Source organism: Falco cherrug, chromosome 4 (genome assembly GCF_023634085.1).
Source record: "Falco cherrug isolate bFalChe1 chromosome 4, bFalChe1.pri, whole genome shotgun sequence".
NCBI classification, from domain to species: domain Eukaryota; kingdom Metazoa; phylum Chordata; class Aves; order Falconiformes; family Falconidae; genus Falco; species Falco cherrug.
This window is the reverse complement of record NC_073700.1, coordinates 100,348,163-100,369,398: the sequence shown is the minus strand read 5'-3', so window position 1 is coordinate 100,369,398 and position 21,236 is coordinate 100,348,163. Positions and strand designations below refer to the sequence as shown.

The window sequence follows — 21,236 nt, the reverse complement described above, 5'->3', positions numbered from 1 at the left end:
TCAAATGGGTATTCAGAAAAAGCAAAAAAAAAAGTGGCAGCCACCCTTTCTGATCTTACAAGTTGCCTACTGAAGTCTCCACATGGCTCATCTTCACAAAACCTATTCCACGTACCTATGAGAGCTGTGGGAATGGTGGAGATCATAGAGAGCTCCTCAGACAGGAGATGCTGGGAGCTGCTCAGGACACAGTCGCAATGAGTGGATGGGCTGCCCACATGCGATGAATGATAAGCAATGAAAATGCTGTGCTGCCGCTTTTCCATTTAAGCGCACATAATGTCACCAGAACTCGGGAATAAGCTCCAGTAATGGGGAAATGGCATCAGAGGAATGTCTCCCTGCTTATTGAGATCTTAAGCTGGGGAAAAGTCAGGAGCAGTATTAGTATTAATTAGACTGGCAACCACCATGCAGATCTCCTGCACCAAAGTGTAAAATCCCAAACTAGTACAAGCTTGTTAAAACAGAGCACTTTTACTTTGGAGGAGGAACAGGGGGAAAAGAAAGAGGGGATGGGGGGAGGGGGGGAAGAGAGCAACTGTGGCTTTACATCAAGTATATTTCATAATTGTCTCATAAAATATGCACCCACATCACAAAACACTTAAAAAACCAAGTATTTTTAAATGTATGTACAATAATGCAAAAATATGCCTAAATATGTATCTAATGCAAAAAAATAAACCATTTCATAAAATCTCCTTTCAAACGTCCCCTTGCTCTTCAATACCATAAAAAAAAGGAAAGAACTCAGTAAACAAATGAGTTAAAACACAAACTAAGACAGAATGACAAAAGCAGTGCAATGCAGATATTTAAGAATGGAAAGACATCCAATTCAGCTTCCTATGCCCCTGGATTACACCACAACTGTGGTGCTACTTGTCCTATGCCAGCTGAATTTTGGTTTTAAAAAGTCAGCCTGGTGTTCCAGGTGTAAGAGTTGCCTGTGGCACGCATTTTCCATGCGAGCAAAAGAAGTTAATAATAATCCAACTAAGCACCCTTTAAACCCCCTTAAACAGGGGTGCATTTCACCCTAGGGAAATATTTCATGTTCTGTGTACTCCTGCCAAGCACAGAAATCCTGTCCAACAACGTGGACTAAAGTCTACCTGGACAACAGTAGTGGGAGAGAGACTTCTGCTGTTTCATGGTTATTTGTTTAGTCATCTCTTCTTTCAGCATTCTCTAGGAAACTGCAAAGAGGGCTCTGGTCTTACAATTTCAGTAAGTCCAATACTCTGTATTTGTGATGTTGCAATTTCACTGGTAATTGGGCTCCTAAATATTTTGGAAGACTAGGTCTGAATGTCTGAGTTAAAGGAGACACTTCAGTTGCAGAAGAAAATACTGATCTGGTTCTTACTGGGATGTGTTCAGGTGACTGACATATATCTTGGTAGAACTGCCCTCAGAGTACAGTTGGCTGTATATGAAATACAGCTTTTGTTTGCAGAAGAAATCTGAGGAGGCTTCAGTATTGCTCCCTATAGGAAAGGTGGCAGGAATTGAAGCATTATTTAAAAAACCTGCTTATAAGGCACTGGTGTAGCAAGGTTTGTGATGAACATGGTTTTATGATTTCTGTTTTCCAACAGTTTAAAAGCAAGTCCATTAAATCAACCATAAATAGCAATAAAAAGACATTAGAAAAGTCCCAAATCAAAGAAATCAACTTAGTATTGAAACCTAATTTATGACAGTCTCACTTCAGTGCACACACTAACTCCTGCATGTTTTTTTAAACTCGTTGGCTCATGCTCACCCTATATACAAAATTGTCCCCCCGCAAAGCCCTGATGGGCTGCATATCTTCTACAAACAAGACATTTTTAGATGACATTGTACAGTTACACATTAAACTTACAGATGACTGACAGGATCATATATTGACTTACCCACTGTACATATCTATTTAGAGCTTTAAAAGGGTAAGAATATACACAAAATATACACTTAATTCACAAAGTAACAGCCCTCAACGTCTGCTGTTTTGTAGGGCTATACATTTCTTCTGTTAAAATTCCACACATGGAATGATCTCTGTGCCAGCTCCTCTTCATAAGCAATAGGATCACTTCAAGGTAAATTAGTTCTTCATGTATATGTAACAGAAACAGCTAAAGCTGAGCCTCTAGTCATCACTGTCGCTCCCAGACTCACTCAACTGCAAGTCATTTCCTATGGAAAACAAAAAAAAAACCAAACACAACAAGTGAGTAGGCATTAATTCACATTTCATGGCAATCAAACCAAAGAACAGTCACATTTACACTAGAAGATTTAAATAAGAATAACACAAGAAATGAATGCAAACATCATCTGTCATTTAATGGAACTGCTCTCCATGCCCAAGAACATTAAGAGCTGCATGGGTCTAATACACAGTCAGATCCAGGCCAAACCAAGCATCCTTGGCTGCACAGCCATCAAAGCTGCTCCCTGGTGGGAGAACAGCACTCCCCACGCTAGCAGCTGTGGAAGGCATTCCACATCCTCCACCCAGCCAAGCTCCCGTATAAGGCTCTGGGACAAGGCACTGGGGAATTCCCTGGCTTTCTTGGCCCTTTTAAAATATTTTTTTGTTTGTTTTAAGGCTGTTTAGGTAGCCAAGGCAAGGCCTTCACATGTCAACAAACTAAGAGGAATGTTAAAGCCATTGCAATTCAAGGCTACCCAGTTGAACTAAGCTGACACATGCTGTGATGGTGAAGGCCCCCCCTCCAAAATGCAAGAGAGATCAAACAGAAGGCGGCTAGGATATGGATCAAACCTACAGTCTCAGACCCTGTTTTGCAAAGTGACTGTGATTTGGTGAGGAATAGGGGATAAAAGGGGGCAAGAATCATGCTCATGCTCCGGTAACTGAACCTAGCTCTTCCAGCACTCTCCCATGGCCCTTCCCCCAAACAGCTGCAGAGCAGCTATGCAGTGGCTATGCCTTGGATTTCTTCATCTCCTCTCCCCTGTTATGAAACAAGAACGTGGGTTAGGGGGTGATCCTTCCCATGTATATAGTCACCAGTGACTTGAATGCTTAAGGACAGATTAATCCTTGGCAAAAGGATTTTAAGTCCAAAGGCAAAAATCATTGCTTGAAAAAAGAAGCTACCCTACCAGTTCCTAAATTTTCTTCAAGTTAGAGGCTTCTTGACATTCCATGACCTATGCAGTATTTTTGTTGTGGCCCAGGAGAAGCAGGGAAGAGGCAGCTCACAACCAGGAGCAGGGAAACTGAAAGTGTCCTAATGCCATTGTTGAACTCTGGATTTTGCTTAGACATTCATTACTGACAGGAAGACTGACAGGCCTTTCCAGTTTTCCAGCAGGCCTTTTTTAGTATTGTCTATACACTTGTCTTCTCAAAGCTGGAAACTCTACATTCATCTGTATTTATACTCCACCAGTTCCCTTTGTGTGGGTGCCAAGAGATGTACACAATCACGCCTCGGGAGGAATTAAGAACAATTTATGATAACCAAGTTCTAGTTTCTTGGAAATGCAATATTTTAACTCCACGGAGTTAGAATATACCTGATCTAGCATAACAAAAGAGCAACACAGATCTACACCATCTCTCCAGAGAAATTCTCATGGGACAAAACTGTACTTTAAAAAAGTCTTTTAGTTTTTAAAAGGTGGAGTGAGTTTCTACTGATTCAATGCTTGCAAATGCCATAGCAGTATTTTAACTAAATACATGGCATTTTAATTTTCCCTTTAAAACGTGATATTTGTGAAAATGCAGCTGAGACCAACATAACACAGAGTACATACTCTGACAAAATAATACAGCTAACAATGAAGACCGCAGAGACTGTGCATTTATGACCAGAGGACAGCCTTGTGCCATTCACAATTCTTTACAGACTTAACTGCCACATGTGACAACCCCACTATTTAGGTCTAATCTGTGTTTTCACATTAAAATAATTCCCATCCGTCAGTGCGCCAGATCCTGCCACACTGATACTTTTCTACCCACTTATTCCACCTAGAGGCCTGAATCAAGGCTTAGCACGGTCAACAGGGGCCATTGCACTGATGCCCACAGGCTCTAGACCAAACTGAAGCAATCTTCACACCTTCAGACAGGTCTCGGCCCTCTGTTCAAAAAACCTGTCCACATATTTCAGCCAGTGCAACATTCTGGGATTCCTATTTGGCAAACCGCACTTCATGGAGTTAGCCTAAAAGGCTAAGAAAATGAGTGGTCTCAAGCAGCTTCCCACAGTGGTAAGACACAAGCCTTTACATACGGAGTGTGTTCATGAGCTGATTGCTTCCTTGTGGCCTGCTGGTGCCGTTAGCAACAGCATTCCTGTTGTTATACTGCTGGTGTGGTGGCTGGGAAGGGGAAACATGTGCTGGCTCTTCCCCCTCACTGCTGGAGCTTTCATCTTCACTCCCAGATGAGCTTTCTGAATCCGATGAGCTGCTTCCACTGCTGCTGCTCATCTGCTCAATAATTTCAACCTCTGCTCTCAGCTCTGAAATAAAAAGACATTCCTCTGGTTGAGACCATAAACAGGGCCCCACGGAATTTTGGAAAAGAATGTGAAAATGAAGTAGTTTTGTCAAGTACAATTTATCACATCAAAATATCTCACATGAAAGAGAGAGACAAGAAGGAAAAATAAAAAATTCTGAAAACTTTTTTACTTAGAAGCAACAGCATAAGTCAGTATCATAAAACTTCCACTTCTACCATTATTATTTATATACTTTACATTCCTGAAAGGACGCTCTACATACAAAGTAAGTACATTTCCCAGTTGCATTTTATAGGCCAACAGCCAGCCCATTTTTTAACAGCATCTTAATGTGAAGGAATCTAAATTGTTAGATGTCAGTGACATTTAGGCTTTTGGAAAGCACAAGAAGGGGCAGGGGTGGGGACAGGGAACACAGGTACATGATCACAACAGAAACTGCCTTGACTTCAGATAATGTATGAAACTGCTCCAGTGCAAAATCACACCACTCATTGTAAACAAACTTCAGAAGCAGATGGATGACATCGGATAAGTTTGCAGTGGGGCAGATAGAACAGATGAGAATATTCACATGTTGAGGAGTGGTAACAGTACCTTTAACTTGCTACAGAACTTAGAAGTAACCAGGAAAACACAGAGACTACTCAAACTGGGAAGTTATTCGAGTCAGACATGCCCCACTTCAGGGTTTGCAGTGCAAAGAAACACTGGAATACCATGACAGGACCATGACAGCTGCATCAGCGACAGCTAGTGTTGGTTGAAAGACTGCTTACTAAACAACTGTTAAGGTAAGTCACCCCAAATCATACCATATTGTTAAATCTGTCATAATTATAAGTGGTCTAAACATTATTAGAGGACAATTCTTTTGTATTCACCCACAAAGTCGAGTATTGAATGACCTGGTTCACCTAGGTACATTTCCATGTGAGAACAATATTCATGCATATGTTAAGCACAGGATGCGAATCCCTCAAAAGGTAGGCTTTTGTTGTACTAGTGGTTCTGTGCCCACAGGGTTAGAACTCAGTGCTTGCCCTGGAGAAGGCATAGGCTAAAGGGACAAGAATGAAAGAAGGGAGAGATATTATCATCTTTGCCTGAGAAACAGAGAACTAATGCAAGCAGTAATTCACCTTAGGTCAGATGTGTGTCAGAGTGAGATGAACCCCAGCTCTTCAGCTAGGGACATCCTCCTTGTGCATGACATAGCTAGATCATGTAAAATGAGTCCTCCCTTTATGTAAAAATGGCAGCACAATAATACTTTTAATACTTCTTATCTTCAGCCCCTGCAGGATTAAGTCTGAGCAACTGGAACTCTTCTCTTTTTTAGTAAGACCCATTTTCCTTGGGCTATTTAATGCTACAGAGTATGTTTTCAGCCTCCACCTTATTTGCTGGAGAGAGTTCCTTTAGCTCAGCATGTATTGGTTTGAGAAATTGTTTTCTTTTGCTGTTTTTAAAACTATTTTTCAATTTCAATGTTCAGAGCTCAATTTCAAATGTTAGAACTATTCAATACAGTTATATTGAATCACAGGCAAGGAAAGCGTACTGAAAGGGAACAACCATACGACTTCACTCCAGCTGGGTATTTAAGGATAGCGGAGTTGTTCTTCCAACTTCCTAAATCCAGATCCCTAACTAGACCTCCTGTGCTCTCTGTACTTTGCTAGTATGCCAGATAAAACTTACTCTTTCATCTTGAATACATAGCATAAGAGCCCACTGGAAGAGGGAGGAAGAATGGATGATTAGGCCAGCAGAAGATTGTTCCTTTGTACTGTAATGCCTTTCTCCCCTATTCCCTCCCAACAGTCTTGCAGGCTTTAAAAATCCATTTCATACCTGGAGTCTGTTACATAGACAAATAAGCACTTCTAAGTCACTGTCCTCAGCCTACCCATACAGAGGATTTCAAATTGTAATTGTTTCCTGTGTTCAAGGCTATGAAATTCATAGGGGAAAGCTAAAGGAAAGGTGAAGAGGAATAAGGGTTCTTTCCCTTCAAAATGCCCAGATTTAAATTTTTTTCCCCGTAGCTTAACGATGTAAAATTTCAACATACTTCCGGTGATGGGAGTTGTTAGTTCTAAGTTATAGTGATGATAATAATACATTGTTAGAATATACCGGATTGCAGCAAACACAACCACCCATAGACCACAGTGCATACTGCAAAAAAATTCAATAAACAAGTCTTATAAAGGCCAAGTCTCATGCTTACAAAGCTAGAGTCTATGGCTGAAATGGATGAGGCTAAGAAGAATATAGCTGTCCAGAAGCAGCAAATAGTGTGAAGAAGGTGAAGCAATCTAAGAGGCACTGGTGGTGAAAGGGAAAAGATGCAACAAGAAATGCACTCCAGAGAACTAGGAAAATAAAAAATCTAAACAAGAAGTTTGAACTCACTACAGTAGGTGAGGGGATAACTGAAGGAAGTGATGCAGTCTTGCAAATGGGAAAGGAAGACTAGCCTGGCTAATTTTAAACAGAATTAGAGATCAGTGTCAGATTGAAAAGTGAGGGTTTTCTGCTGGGGAAGCAGAAAACTAAGAGCCCACAAAAGAAGTTTGGTTATGAGGAAGGAAAGGAAGAATGCCTTGGAAGAAGTGGTAACACCCACTATGCTGAATTCAGGCAGGAAAAGCAAAACAGCGGCAACAGCAGAAGCTTCAAGAACTGGGAAGTTAAGGGTGTTATCAGCAACAGTGGTAACTGGTGGAAACTTGGTCTGAGCCCATTTTCAAGTCAACTTCTGCCTCGCAGGCTGTCAGCTTCCCCTCAGATCTCTTTTGCTTCTTAATTCCTTGAGCCCAGAATTCAAAACATCTTTTCTGAGCAGATGAGAAAAAAGTAATTTTTTTTCACTGATGTTATGGTGGCTGCTGCATCATGAAGTCTGTCAGGCAGAACTCCAGCAGGACCACTAAGGAAATCTGTTCAAAACCCTCATGGGTCACACTGTCAAAGATGGTGGCTAAGCCGATGACGATACCAAAGCCTTATAGGAAAAACATATCTGCTTTAAAGTGTCCGGTTTTGTATTTTCCTATTTGCCAGTTGTGTTTAGTGAAGTTATAGGTATCGAAGCCTTGGCTAAACATTTCCTTGCGGTGTCTCCAACTAAAATAGTTGTGTGTGTGTATATGTGTACATATATGCTAAGCTGAACAACATAAGAGTCAGAACATTCCTAGATCTTTTCGTGCCGTAAGATCAAACACCTCATGTTAATGCACCTTTAAGGTTTAAAAGATGACAAGAGTTAGGATGTACAGCAGTTACTTTTAAAAAAGCTTTCCATATAGTATAGTTTTGCACACTTGCCTTAATTGAGTCTACATCATCTGAAAAGGCTGACACTGCTAGGGAAACCTTAACATTTGCACATTTCAACTGTAGGCTTGCTTTCAAGAAAACAAAATGGCTTACTGTTTTACACTGGCAGCCAATGCAGTTTCTAGAGTAAAAAAAGAATTGAAGGTCAGAAATCGTTATACAAACTGAACAATCTTTCCCAGCAGGGCTGTCTTCTGTACATATTCAGCACCAAATACCCTAATTTCTTTCCATAGTCATGTCTAAGGGTTCTTATGTTTTCTCTCAGTTCCAATAGGCTATGCAGAATTTTTAACTAAAGCCCCAACCTTGGGCTGCAAGAATACCAAGAACTTTTGGAAATAAAGTTATTCAGCTCTAGGGAGGATAAGGTTGTATGCCTACAGCAGAATGCTTACTGTTAATAATGGTATGCAAGGTGGAGAGAAATCAGCTTGATGTTGGCACTTACAGCATGTGGAGATGGAAGCCAGAAGAGGCAGTATTTTACAATGAAGTGAAAAAAATTGGATTGAGGTGCTCTTGAAAGACAAACAGTGCTATAGCATAATCCTTACACACTACAGCTGCATTTTAGGTAAATAAGATCTGCTCCGATTTTTAAGCACTGAATTTAGAGTCTCCAAACCAGAAATATGTTTCTGTGTGTGGGTTTTTTGCCTCCCAAGTAAGGCATGCTGTAATTGTGTCAATGTTATCAAAAACACTTCTGTTGTGGTCAAATATGTCTGATAAACATCCATTATTTCACGCACAGAAATGGCTGTATTGTGGTGTATGTGTGCAAATGTTCACTGCTTAATGAAGTGTTATCAGATGTAGCCAAGTATTCAAAAGAACAAACTCTTACCCCTCTCATTTGCTCCCTTCAGGCAGGAGGACACTATAAAAACTTGCAGGGGAAAAGATTCCTCTGATGCAGGACCCTAGACCTAGCCTCCCACAGGCCTCTCTGCTTGAAGGAAAGGACTAGTTCAACTCCTACATGCTCCGACTCTGTCCTCAGGCACTGCTGTTCGGACAGCTGTATAATGGGACAGAGAACTGACCTACCTGAAAGTTCATTTCCCAGCTCACCTGTAATGGAAGCTATGGAAATGCACAGCTGAGGGTACCCAGGGAAAGCAGAAACCTGCACTGAGGTTACCTTAAACCTATCGTTAAACATCACAAGGGCTGTGTGTCTTATCACACCCTTAAGTAGGGCATACAGGGAATGAAAGAATGTCATAGCGCCAGAGATCCTTTCAACCACCTCCTTTGGGGATTGTAAGTTCTCTGCTGCATCCATTGATGAAAAAAACACAGAATTTTAGCTTTTATGTTTATCTTTCTTTTGTACAAAGGAGCTACTTCACCCAAATGGAAAGTTACTGCTTTAATGGAAAGAACACAACAACTTCAAAATTTACAAGTCTTTGTTCATAAAAAGACACATTAAGGGAAGATAACAGGACTGAAGACTACCTCACAGCTTTTACAGTTAAGTTCTATTAATTATTTTCATTGTAGAATGGTGCCATTTTAGTTCTACCTTTCCCAAGTAGGTTCTTATGATATAAATGGTTTAGTAATGATGATGCTGTAGATAATCAATGCTGGAAAGAAGTTATAAAGAGCATATACTGTAACAAAAAACCATCCTGCCCAGATATTTGTGCTCTTTTGGGGCCTTAAACAACTCTCCCTGTAAGTCCTATTTTTAGTACATCAGGTGTTTTTTGCTTGATTTCGGAAGCAAAATTCTACAGGTTATTAATTTGGAGGTACTTTCCAATGAAAGATGATCAGGTGGCAAAAAAATTACTAGGACAGCTCTAAACAATGTGACTCGTATTTTAGACCACTAGAAAATGGTCTTTGTAGAACAGATGTGTCACACCAAACAAATGTAATTATTTTACTGTAACATGACCTTTACAAATTGCTGCATGTATATAAAAGAGTGCACCAACGGTAAAGTAACTTATTACACACTACAAGAAAATAGCATTTAAAGTTCATAACTGATTCAATTTTTAAATTGATATATCACCTGTTATCTTGCTCCTTACCTATTACACAGAAAATAAAAATGGCAATGCAGCTAAGGGAACTGTAGCTAACAGACTCTCAGACGTTGATTCTGTCTGCTGACCAGCGTCCAGGTATTGAAAATACTACTGCTGCGAAAGAGTGAGACCAGTCAGCACCTGTGCAAACACACAGATAGCTTAGTAGTAAAAGTGTCACCTAGTGATTACCATGAACTGAAAAAATACCTTGCTAAGTAATTAACATAGTCTGGGCAATTAACATAGGCTAAGTCTACAGGCAAAAGTAGCTATACTGGACAGAGAAAAAAAAAAGAAAGAAAAAGAGATCCGGAAGAACATATACCAGACAGAGAGAACAATCTTAAAATAACTGCATCTGGTGCCAGACAAGAAACATAAGAGAACCAATACAAATTTAAATTTAAAGTCTTCCTCGTTCTGACTGTGTTATCCACAGCAAAACCAGATACCACACCAGTACGACAGGAAGGAAATGGGCAAAGAAAGCTCGCTCTGCCCACAGTGAAACACTGAAATAAAGTATTGCTGGAGCAGGAGACTGAGCTGAGCCAGTCATCCCTTCAAGGTACTTCAATACAAGTATAGCAACTACACTGCAATGTGATCAAAGCTGCAGAGGAGTGGTTGCGGTAAAGGGGAAGCTGCTAGGTTGTTCACTTTCTTATCCCTCTGCTACTAGCACTACTTGGCATGACGCAAGTTCCAGGTCTTGTGATGGGAACACAGCCACACAGCCCTTCCAACCCACTGCCAAAAGGCTCCAACCTTACTCAGTGCAGGAATAACTTTCGTCCAAGTTACTTGATTGCATAACTAGATCTCAGACCATTGACTTTTGTTGCTGTTGTCGTCGTTGCCTAAGACACCCATTCAACTCATCCAGCACTCAGCTACAGGTTCCTGAGTTCACGCTTGTTTTGTCTTCAGCACAGAGAAATAGTTTGGAAGAAAGAAAATTATCCAGAAAGAGGAAGTTCTCTCATGCCAGAGAAGACTGCAGTATAAATATCTATGCTGGCAGAAGAGAATAAATAGTTCACTAAGATGCCTTAAAATGACATACAAAGATGACAAACCAGCTGTCAAGTACCGTTTTTTAATCCCTGAACATTCTAACGTTTTTATAAATTGCACAGTCATAGTTTTTATTATAAAGAAGAAAGACAAACCCAACCAAAACTAGGAAACTACAAGTCCTTCTTTACCTCTCTTAATGTCATCCAGCTGAGGTTCAGGTGAAGGGTTATCTTTCAAAGGAGAAGTTTTAGGTCCAACTGCTGGCTTGGTTGGGGCTCTGAACTGCGAAGGAGGTTGAGATGCTCGGGCAGACTGTTGTTCTATTCGGGCTTGGATCTTACTGCTGCCCTCTGCTCTGAAAAAACAACCAGAGACATTCAGCAGTACTGCGCAACTATGTTCACCTTTTCCAATATCCTTGTACTAACACCACATCTGTGACTTCCCTTTGTACAGATCTCTACTTTGTTTTATAAAGATAAACAATGAATTACAGCTTTCTGTATGCAACACTTGCTCTCAATAACAAATAAGCATATACAACTACACCGCAACAAGCTTACAAAATATATTTTCAAATCCAGATGTGGTTCAGTGGTGCCAAATTTTCTACTTGAGGAACAATGAAGGCTTTAATTTAGCAATCAGCATTAGTACTTTTTAAAAAAAAGCAACCATACTAATTTAAAGTAACTACATGATAAAACGAATCCACTCATAACAAAATCCTGCTTAAAACAATCACAGCAAAAGAAACAATTTTCTCACTTGCAATTAAATAATCTCAAAATGAACTCTCTTAGAGATCAACCTAACTACAGCAATCACTCTTACCGCTAAATACAGCACGCAAGCATTTAATTCTTGGGTTTTGTTCATTTGCTATTATCCCTTAAACCCAGTTTAAGCTACTTCCTTAGTGGGAAGTAGTCTCCAGAATAATGCTAGACCTAGGTGTTCAATTCAAATCAGGTATTTCTTCCTTTTACTGAACCAATGATATGATTAAGATTGTAGGACAGTCAATCTCCTTGGCAGAAAAAAATTCCCCACGCAAATTACTTGTTCAGGTCCCGCTATGGTAGACCACATTTAATGAGGTTAAAGTATGTGGTGCGTTTATCGTGTAACACCAAAGCCTTTTGGGGGTATGGCTTTACACGGTGTAGCACAGAAGTAGCTTATGTGGACAGTAGTGCTCAGTTTCGGTTCTAGGAGGGTCCCAGCTCAGCAGTGTGACACTTTGTGCCCGTGGGCTAATCCCACTGAGAAACAAGTTAAACTAGCCCATGTGGAACTTCCTGTGCCTTCAGCTAAATCCCTTCTGGCATCTGAGCTAGTACATTTAGCAATGACTCAGGTATCCATGCCTCATTCAATTGTAGATGCAACCTCAAAAACTAAGCACAGAACCACCTCCCCATCACTGAAATGGAGCTATTAGATACCACGCTAATGCAGCTTACACAGTCATTTACAATCGAAGTGAGGGTTTGGGAATACACTCACTGAACCAAGTGAAAGGTAAAAGCAGAAGGTTGTTTCCAGTATTAATTACACTCTTGGAACTACAAAAGGTTTTATGTAGAATAAGTGCAATTACTCCCCCATGAATGTTATCAGGATGTTAACACTAAGAACTTGGCTCCCACAGAGTGTCAACAAGTCGTTACATACAGATCAAAGTAACCATGAAAAAAATAAAAGAGGCACTTCTGATCTAGAAAACTGAATGACTTACCAAAGCAGTATGCCTTAAAACAGGGATCCCCAATTTTTTACTACCCTGCCTCTGCTTGAGAAAAGTTGAAATACTTTTCACCCCACCAGAGCCAAAACTCAGTGGATGTGGAACACATTGCTGAACTCAAGCCCTCCTGCACTTCTTTGCTCCTTTCTGACTTAAACTTCACCTAGACAAAGTCCAGCAGAACTTAAATTGGGAATTCACATCTCATCTATGACGTGCTCATATCCACTGGACAAGATGAATGCCACATGGATGAGCCTTCACATCACTTCTTCAGAGGACTGTTATAGTCCATTTACTTTGAACTCAAGGTGTTCCAGCAAACTTCCAGCCAACTGCTGATGAGCTGCAACCCATATTTCTCGTAGTTTTAGCAGCTAGAAGTTCTACATTGCAATAAAGTATGATTATTTTTTTTTACTATAAAACTCATAAAATTATTTAAGAGCTTCCTCACAAGACATTTGATTAACTGCTTTCTCTTTAGATCTCAATAACTTGTGGTCCAGTGATGCTGAAAGAACATGATCCAGAGACTTCAGGTACTTGCAGAGTACAAAAAATGTTCGAAATGCACACTTTGTAGCATTTGTGCAGTAAAGTAAAACTATTGGGTCAGAGAGGATTTCTGGCCTCAGCAATTCTTCTAGGCAAAATCTCACAACCAGTATTTCTACAGTTCCTCCCTGAGCTGGAAGCTCTGGACTTGTGTTTCGCTTTATGTGTATCACTGATCTAATAGTGGGATGAGTGTTTCGTGTTCCCTAAAAGTATATTATGAAAGCATCATGACTCCCACAGGAAGCTGTAGGGAACAAACACAGAAAGTCCAATAACCCTTTTGACAGCCTAATATTTCCATGGTCTTTTTCAGCTAACTAGAGATTCCTGAAACACTCTTCAGCCAGCTTCCAAAGCTTCAAATCATCAGAGGTGTTTCACTGCAAACTATAATTATGTCCTTTCAGCAGCAGAGAATTTAAAATTTCTTTACTCATGGATTCACACTTCTATTTGCATTTTTAGGCATGATAATTGGCCATGTAAAGCCCGTGAGACTTAGTAATTAAACATCACTAAAAAATAAAAAGAAAACTGAATTCTGGGTCAAAAGATAGTCTGAAGAAGAAATTTCAGCAAGCATTAATCCTATCAACAGTCCTGTCCCCAGCTTTACCTTGTTTTCTTGACTTGAATGCTGCTACTAAGTTTTTCCAGCATATATTCCCCAGTGTCATGATTGATAATAAGCACACAGTCCTTTTGATATGGCCTTTTATTTCCTTTAAACACAGTCATTGGTGGAGTTGAACCCTGGTATCAAAGAAAGAACACACATTTGTTTGGTTATATTCCTCTACCCACAAGTTTATCAACACTAAGAAAAGTGAATATATGTATTGTTCTGACCAAGAGGCTAAACACTTAAATTTTAGTTCCTACAGAAAATATTCATTCATGAAAAGGGAAAAATACAGTTATATGCAGTAGATCAGATGTTTCCTCATAGCAGTATTATGCCTTTCATAATTTTATGTGTCTCTGCAGTGACAAAACATCTTGTCTATGATTGCCATTATTTACAGGTCTCATCCCCAAAATGGTAACATAACTGAATTTGCACAGCTGGCCCTGACAAGCGTTAGAAATCTTGTCATTTCTGCTCTGGAAATCCTGGGTTTGGATATGAAATAAAGTTCTAATTATTCATGTAGCAGAACTGTTGCCTAAAGAAGTATGTGGCCAATTGAAAAATAAACTGCTTTGTATTTTTTGTATGTATATATACACACACATATATATACACACACTATATCTAAAAAAACCCCAGTATTTTCATAGTGGATTACAATCAAATGTCACAAACTACGTAAGAACAGCTGCCACCTTCTAAGTCAGATTAGCATGTAGATGCCATGCCATTATACCAAAACATCTTTTCAAAAGCAAATGCAGTATTTTGATGCCTTCAAGAAAGTCCCCAAGTCCCCACAATGCTGAATAGAGCCATAAAAGTCTAATGGCTTAGACTGAGAAGCAATAAAGACAAACTCATGTGGTGGTGCATGCTAGCGAACCGATACTGCTGAGATTATGCTCAGCTGTACTGCATCCGTGCACAGGCTAGCTCATACACCTGGCTTTGGGGTTACAGGAAGAAGAATCTATGGTCTACCAGCACACAGCAGCATGGACACGCATATGGCAATGTCAAAAAAGGACTCAAAGGGGATATACAAGAATAAGTTATCAGCTATGAAACCTTCTCAGATTTCTCTGTAATGTATAGCTACTGTCCGAAAGACATTTAAAAAAAAATGTTTATTCATGTGCACCCTTGTTTCTTTACATGCTTCCTACTAAAGCAGCCAAAATCAGGGAGAAAAGGCAAGAACACACACTTCTACATTTTATTCCAAGTAGCAAAAATTAGCAATCATATTTTAACCACTCAGAATGTAATTCCTATTCTCCATATTGCTAATAAATAGAATATGTTTGAATTTAAAATGGCTTCGAAACATTGGAACAGTTAAGGGTGAAAAATCTGAATTCACAACAAAAACACAGTAAGAGATATAGATACAATTCAGAAAAGGTGTCTCAAGAAAGTCTAGTCTTCAAAGGCATGTTGCATTTTTATCATTCCTATATTTAAAAAAGGAAAGCAATATTTAAGAGAATAAAAAGCAAGCTGAAAGTCAAATCCTGCTTGCTGCTGACAACTAAGTCAGGAAACATATAATGCACAAATTAAATGAAAATTGATCAAAGTTTGTTGCCTATGATTCCGCAACCCAGAAGCCTCCTAACTCAGCAAAGACTGATTTTGGCTAAAAAAATAAGCAGAAGCGGAATCCTGCTTAAGCAAATTAACAGTTTCACCCTTCTTAATGTTTAGGTTTTATGTTAGTGCCTAAATAACACAGGTTAGAGGAAGAAGGTAGGTAAACCACATGACATTTAATCAAATTGTTTTCACATGTGAGGGTTTAACAACAAGCAGAAATTCTTCACTTCCCCAACCAAGACTGTTTATCAAAGCCACTAAATCCACATGTAGAAATAGTACTTCAATTTATCCAAACAGCAAGGGACACTAAAATATCTCCACTGAATAAATCAGCAGGGACCAGGCAATTTCAAAAAACAACCTAGAATCTGAATCCTATCCAGCTGTTGGGCAACTGAGAACCAAAGCAGCGTCCAAGAAATTTTCAGTAAATCTTGTCAGAATCAAAGAGTCTCAAAATTTCTTGCTCTTTTCCAGTATGCTCAGTGTTTTCCAGCTCTCTGTCCAGAACACAGACAGCACTGCCTTGGAACAACATAGGCACAGTGGCTGCATTCACTGCAGTTAGCTGCCTAAGCCTCCAAAGCATACTAGAAGCTTAAAGCTGTTCGTACTTATGGGAAGACAATCAAATTAAATTAATCAGTACAGGGACTTGGAAAGACACATTACAATTGATGTTGTTCAACACAAAACATGAATGAACACTGTTCCCAGTCAATCCAGGATAAATGCCACTGCTATCAATTGTACTGTTACCTGCTCTCAAATACCACTACCACACTCATTGTTTTATAGACATAAACCAGTATGTGACCTCCTGCAGCACTGAAGGTGACCAAAGATATGTAAGAAATATGGGGGGGGGGGGGGCGGGGAGCCGGCTAAAGCCTCATTCAGTGAGAATTATCACAGTACCATCACCTACTGATTAAAACCACCAAGATGCTAGAATAAACACCACCAAAAGGATCTGACACATGGCTTCCAAACTGACTGGTGCCCCCCTGCAACCACCAAACCCATTGAAGTCTGTGAATTCTAGTTTATTGGCCTGACATACAGCATTAACTTAAGTAATAAATCCAGTTATAGGAAGCAAGCACTTTGTTTTGGTAAGGAAACCAATGAACCTTCAAATACAAAACAGCTGCACCTTTAAGCAGTTTGATGACTTGTTTTATTGCCGTTTGACCATCATCCTCGCACAGTAGATCTTTATGGCGTAATTTGAGGAGGAAGTGGATGGGAAACTTCATTGCCACTCACCAGAACCACTTCCCTCACTTCCACTGATAAAGCTAAAGGCAGAGAACCCTCTGTGCTATCTGTATGTGTTTTAGTAATAGGAAGAATATGCTTCCATGCCTACCTGTGGCTTCTGAACATCAAACCTTGACTAAAGACCAAATTAGTCTGCCTTTCCTCATTAAGCCATAGCACTAAAAATGGATGGAAACCAGGTATAGAGCTTCAGCTAACAGTAAAAGTCTTCTGGTGATTCAAGAGTAGGAAGGAAGAAATCAAAAGAACAGACTGCAACCTTACAAATACAACTCTTTACAAAGATAAAATTTTACAGACCTTTCCTAAGGTAACATATTACAAGTCTGGCTGCTCAAATACTGAACCCACTCGTATTAACAAAGACAAAAGTGAAAATAACATTTATGTTAGACTGTAGCTACACTGCAAATTTGTTGGAGAGTAAACAAGGACACATATATAACAAACTTACTGGAATATGTGGCAAAGTGATTGTTACGTCATCTCCTTTACCCACTTGGAGGTCCCCCTCACAAGATGTATCAATTGAAGCTGGCTTAAAATCATCTAAAGAGGAAAACAATTACAATTACATTTCTTAGAGTCTTAAGAAGTGTCATCCTGCCCTGCGAAGAATAACTGAAGATTTACTCTGATCATAGGGAATGCTAAAATACACACTAGCATTTACAGCAAGGATGGAATACTGCACCAGGACATGTCTATGCACAGTGACCCAGTCATATGATGGCACCAGATTCTGAACTTCCTTTTTAAAACTGAAATAAGGTTATACACCTTATTCAAAGACCAAAAGCAGACTTCTCCAAACCCCAGGCTTTGAGTGACACTTAATTTTTGCAGGCAAGTGTAAAACCCTACCATGCATCTCAAAAGAGTATCAACTTAAAGACCCAGGGTTCTATGTGGCTTTTGCCAATTCCAAACCTGAGGACTCTCTCTGTGACAAAGACTAATTTAGTGACACTAACTCATTTAGCTTTACTGGTATTTCTGGCTCTCTAACAGCCACCTTGCCTCCACAATACCATAATACCTCAGATCTCACTCAGGAGGGGAAAAAAAAAAACAACCAAAAAAAAAAAGGTGTTGGTCTTACTTCAGCATGCTCCACAGTAGTCCAAAGCCACTGTGGATAGAAAGCATGACTAAGGTGAGACACTGTAATGGCTTTAAACTAACCCTAGTTTTAAGTATATTTGCTGCATTATATAGAATGCATTGTCTCCCAAATGAGGCAATTCTATTTAGTTTATTTATTTGAACTAAGAACATTTCAACTTTAAAGTATTTCCCCCTCATTATTCTGTTGTGCTGATGAACCATAAAGCCCATAAAAATCTACCAGAGCCTGCAATTTTGGCAAAGACCTTAGACAAAGTGAAATAAGACCAGACAGATACAGGTTGGTTTGCTTTGTTTGTTTCTTTTTAAAATAAGCCTCCATTTAATTGTAGCACCTCTGGATATGAAGAGATACAGTTATATTCATGACCAAGGCTTTTAGTAACTGCATTAGTTAAGAAATTAATACCTCAGAACAAATCTAAAATAGAATGCCATTACAAAAAGCACATTTGCAGAAAAAAACCAAACCCAGCTTGTAATAAATTCTCATTAAGAGGATGTTAATGTCTAATTTTTACTTTGACAGCACAACAAGCAGAATCAGGCACATGACTTAATCCTCATGCCTTAACTGCCAGACCAAATCATACTCTTCATTTTCATCTGAGCAATCTATTTCTAGCTATTGTTTCCCACCTACTTTATGTGCAAGCTTGCTAAATAAAACAAACCAGCTGTACAAGAGCTAGCATCTTTGCCAAAAAGGGATCAAGAGTTTCAACAGCACAGTCACTAACTTAAAAGGCATATCACCATCACACTTCTTTCTTAGGTATCAGCAAAATACAGTTACTCTAAACAAACACTCAACAAATTGTTTTCATTTGATTAGCTTACTAGGTGTATGTGCTTGGCTAATCTTGCTGTAGATCAAGTGCACATATGTCCCTCTAAATGTACCCATAGTCCTTTTCCAACATGCAAATGTTTTTAAGATGCGTTTTCCAGGGATAATCCAGTTTTTCAGTACATTATTTCGTAAATGTTACAGAAAGGAATGAAGTATTTTAAGAAGGATGAAACAAATTCAGTCTACAAAATCCTCTTATTGTAGTTTGTGTGAAGAGGATTAAGGGAACAATATAATGCTCGGAGCCCAAATAAATCATTCCAGATCAACAGTTAGAAAAAAAATTTATAACCAGGAAATTAAGAGATCTCACTTGAAAGACATGGATGGAAAATACAGCACACAAAAAGTTCTTTTGAAATAAAGCTGCATTCTTTCAGTTGTATTCCGAAGAACTTTGGCTTTGAAATGCCTGAAGAAACATATTATTGAAGCACTTTCAATTCTAGAAATCCAACATATTTATATCTGGATGTGGCTTGGGTTTACATCGTACACTATCAGACAACAGCTTCATTCAAGGGATAGATATCTTACAATTTTGATTTAGAAATGTGAGATTTACTAGTATGTTAGCACATAAAACTGTTCAGTGTTACGTATAAACAGTTAAATGTACTGAACATATGGAATAGTATTTTTTAGCATGGTGAAATTATGTATAACCAGAGGGGGGAAATACACAAAATTTAAGTGTTAATCCACTAGACAGAGTTTACTATTAAGTGAAATAGCTTTGCCTCAATCATTGACCATCTGCTTGAGTAACAGACAAATCTAGAAAGCTGTTCTTTAAAGCCAAACTCTGGTGACTAATTAATCACCAAAATGACTTACATGTAGTGTATTAATATAGGCCACGAGACTGGGCCTAGGATTAGGATTTTTTGGTTTATGATGCATACTGTTAACTGTGTAAATTCCCCATGTTAATACAAAGCCACTGAAATATATAAGTTTAGTATTACTTTCACTTACTGTTGCTAATTTACTACTCATTTTAAATCCTGGACTCGTTTAGGGGAAGAAAAAGCCTGCAGAATTCAATTACAGAGATCTTCTAATATGAAATTAAATGTATCCAATGCTCAGTAGAGCAGCTGGAATCATATCCGGCATCTTAAAAAAAAAATATCCCACATATTCTTCTAATTATTCCAAAACCGCCTAACTGCTCAAGACCCTACCTCAGGATTTATCTTAGGCTTATTAGGCAGTACCATGTATGTCTGAGTCATTTCTGCTCGCTTTCCTGGGAAGTGACTTGTTACAGCTGGCTGGAGTCTGGACAGCCAGGGATGGGGCTGCTGGGTTACACGTTGCTTCATCACAAAAATAGGCAGTTTAAAAAAAAAAAAAAATCAAACTGCGGGTGCTGTGACTGCCGACCAGCTGCGCTCCTCACCAGGCACTCCTGCCAGGCCAGGGCCTGAGGTGACCCCTCCTGCAACTGCCATGTAAAAAAAATAAAATGGCAAGCCACCCCGTCACGGCGGGGATCGCTTTACGCTCCTAAGCGATTCACGCGCATTTCATGGAAAACTTCGCAAGCTGTTCGTGTCACTGGCCTGCCTCGGTCAAACTTCCTCCCTACCAGCGCTCCCAGCCGACATCCACCTTCTCCTTCTGCCCCGCGGCTGCCCACCGGGGAGGGGCAGCTCTGCGGGGAAAACGCTCGTGAGGGTGGGGGGAAGACGGGCGCCGAGGGAGCGGGAAAAGGGGCAGACGGGCGCCGAGGGGGACAGGAGGGAGAGGGGGCAGACGGGCGCCGAGGGGCGACGAAGCCGAGGGGCGGCGGCGCGCAGGACGCGGCGACGAGCAGCGGCGCGCGGGAGGCAGCCGCAGGCCGGCGGGGAGCAGACGCGCCTCAAGGAGTAATAAGAAGCCGCGGCGGGACCCCGGCAGGAAACCTCGGTGAGGCTGGCGGGGCGCCAGGCACGTATCGCCGCCCGCCCCGGGGCCGCCCGGCGGGAAGGGGCCCGAGGAGAGGGGGGCTCGCTCGCAGGAGCGGCGGGTGCGGCAGAAGAAGGGCTGCCGGGGCAGGGGGACAGGACGCGGGGAGCGGGAGGAGAGGGGGGAGGAAGGGGCGGTCGCGGCGGAGCCCGCCGGGAGGGAGCGGAGGTGGCGCTCACAGCGGATGGTGTGGAAGGAGGCCTTGGGCCGGCGCTCGAAGCTCTCGCCCAGCTGCAGCGGGTGCTCGTCCTTGTCCAGCAGCGAGTTCGCCGAGCCGTTCATGGCCCCGCTCCCGGCCCGTCCCCTCCCCTCCCAGCCCGGCCGGTCCCTTCCTCTCCTCCGTGCGCTGCCGCCCGGCGCCCTTCCGGGTGCCGAGTGCAGCCGGGAAAGTGCTCCGGGGCCGGCGGCGGCGGTGGGTACGGCGGGGCGAGGCGAGGTGGGGGCGCTGGGCCGAGCTGGGGCTGCTGCCGTCCCCGCGGAGGGGGCGCGGGCCCCGGAGGGGCGTCTCTCAGAGGAGAGGTGGGAGCCTGGCGCTGCCCGCCCTCGGGAG

At 41.0% G+C, this 21,236-nt stretch overlaps 2 protein-coding genes across 5 annotated transcripts in view; one reads left to right on the top strand and one right to left on the bottom strand.

The window, feature by feature from the left end:
- Positions 1-607: 607 nt before the first annotated feature.
- On the bottom strand, positions 608-20,994 carry EAF1 (ELL associated factor 1). Its single transcript, XM_055708327.1, has 6 exons — positions 20,866-20,994; positions 17,207-17,301; positions 13,852-13,988; positions 11,113-11,279; positions 4,266-4,496; positions 608-2,187 (listed from the first exon to the last, which is right to left on the bottom strand). Exons 1-6 carry the CDS (start codon positions 20,966-20,968, stop codon positions 2,141-2,143), a joined length of 780 nt encoding a protein of 259 aa, XP_055564302.1. The 5' UTR covers positions 20,969-20,994; the 3' UTR covers positions 608-2,140.
- The window catches only part of METTL6 (methyltransferase 6, methylcytidine), a 53,307-nt gene continuing 53,030 nt past the window's right edge, over positions 20,960-21,236 (top strand). The window contains exon 1 of one of the 4 annotated variants that reach the window (XM_055708320.1): positions 20,960-21,098. The gene's annotated coding sequence lies outside the window, so the exon portion shown is untranslated. Of the gene's footprint in view, positions 21,206-21,236 lie in introns of all 4 variants that reach the window. The other 3 variants (XM_055708319.1, XM_055708318.1, XM_055708321.1) reach the window with 3 other exon arrangements.

Coding starts and splice junctions, on each gene's coding strand:
- EAF1 (XM_055708327.1), bottom strand. CDS start 20,968: ATGAACGGCTCGGCGAACTCGCTGCTGGACAAGGACGAGCACCCGCTG. Junction 11,280..13,851: donor ATTCAAGTCAAGAAAACAAG/GTAAAGCTGGGG, acceptor TTGTTTTTTCAG/AGCAGAGGGCAGCAGTAAGA. Junction 4,497..11,112: donor GCTGGATGACATTAAGAGAG/GTAAAGAAGGAC, acceptor TTTTTATTTCAG/AGCTGAGAGCAGAGGTTGAA.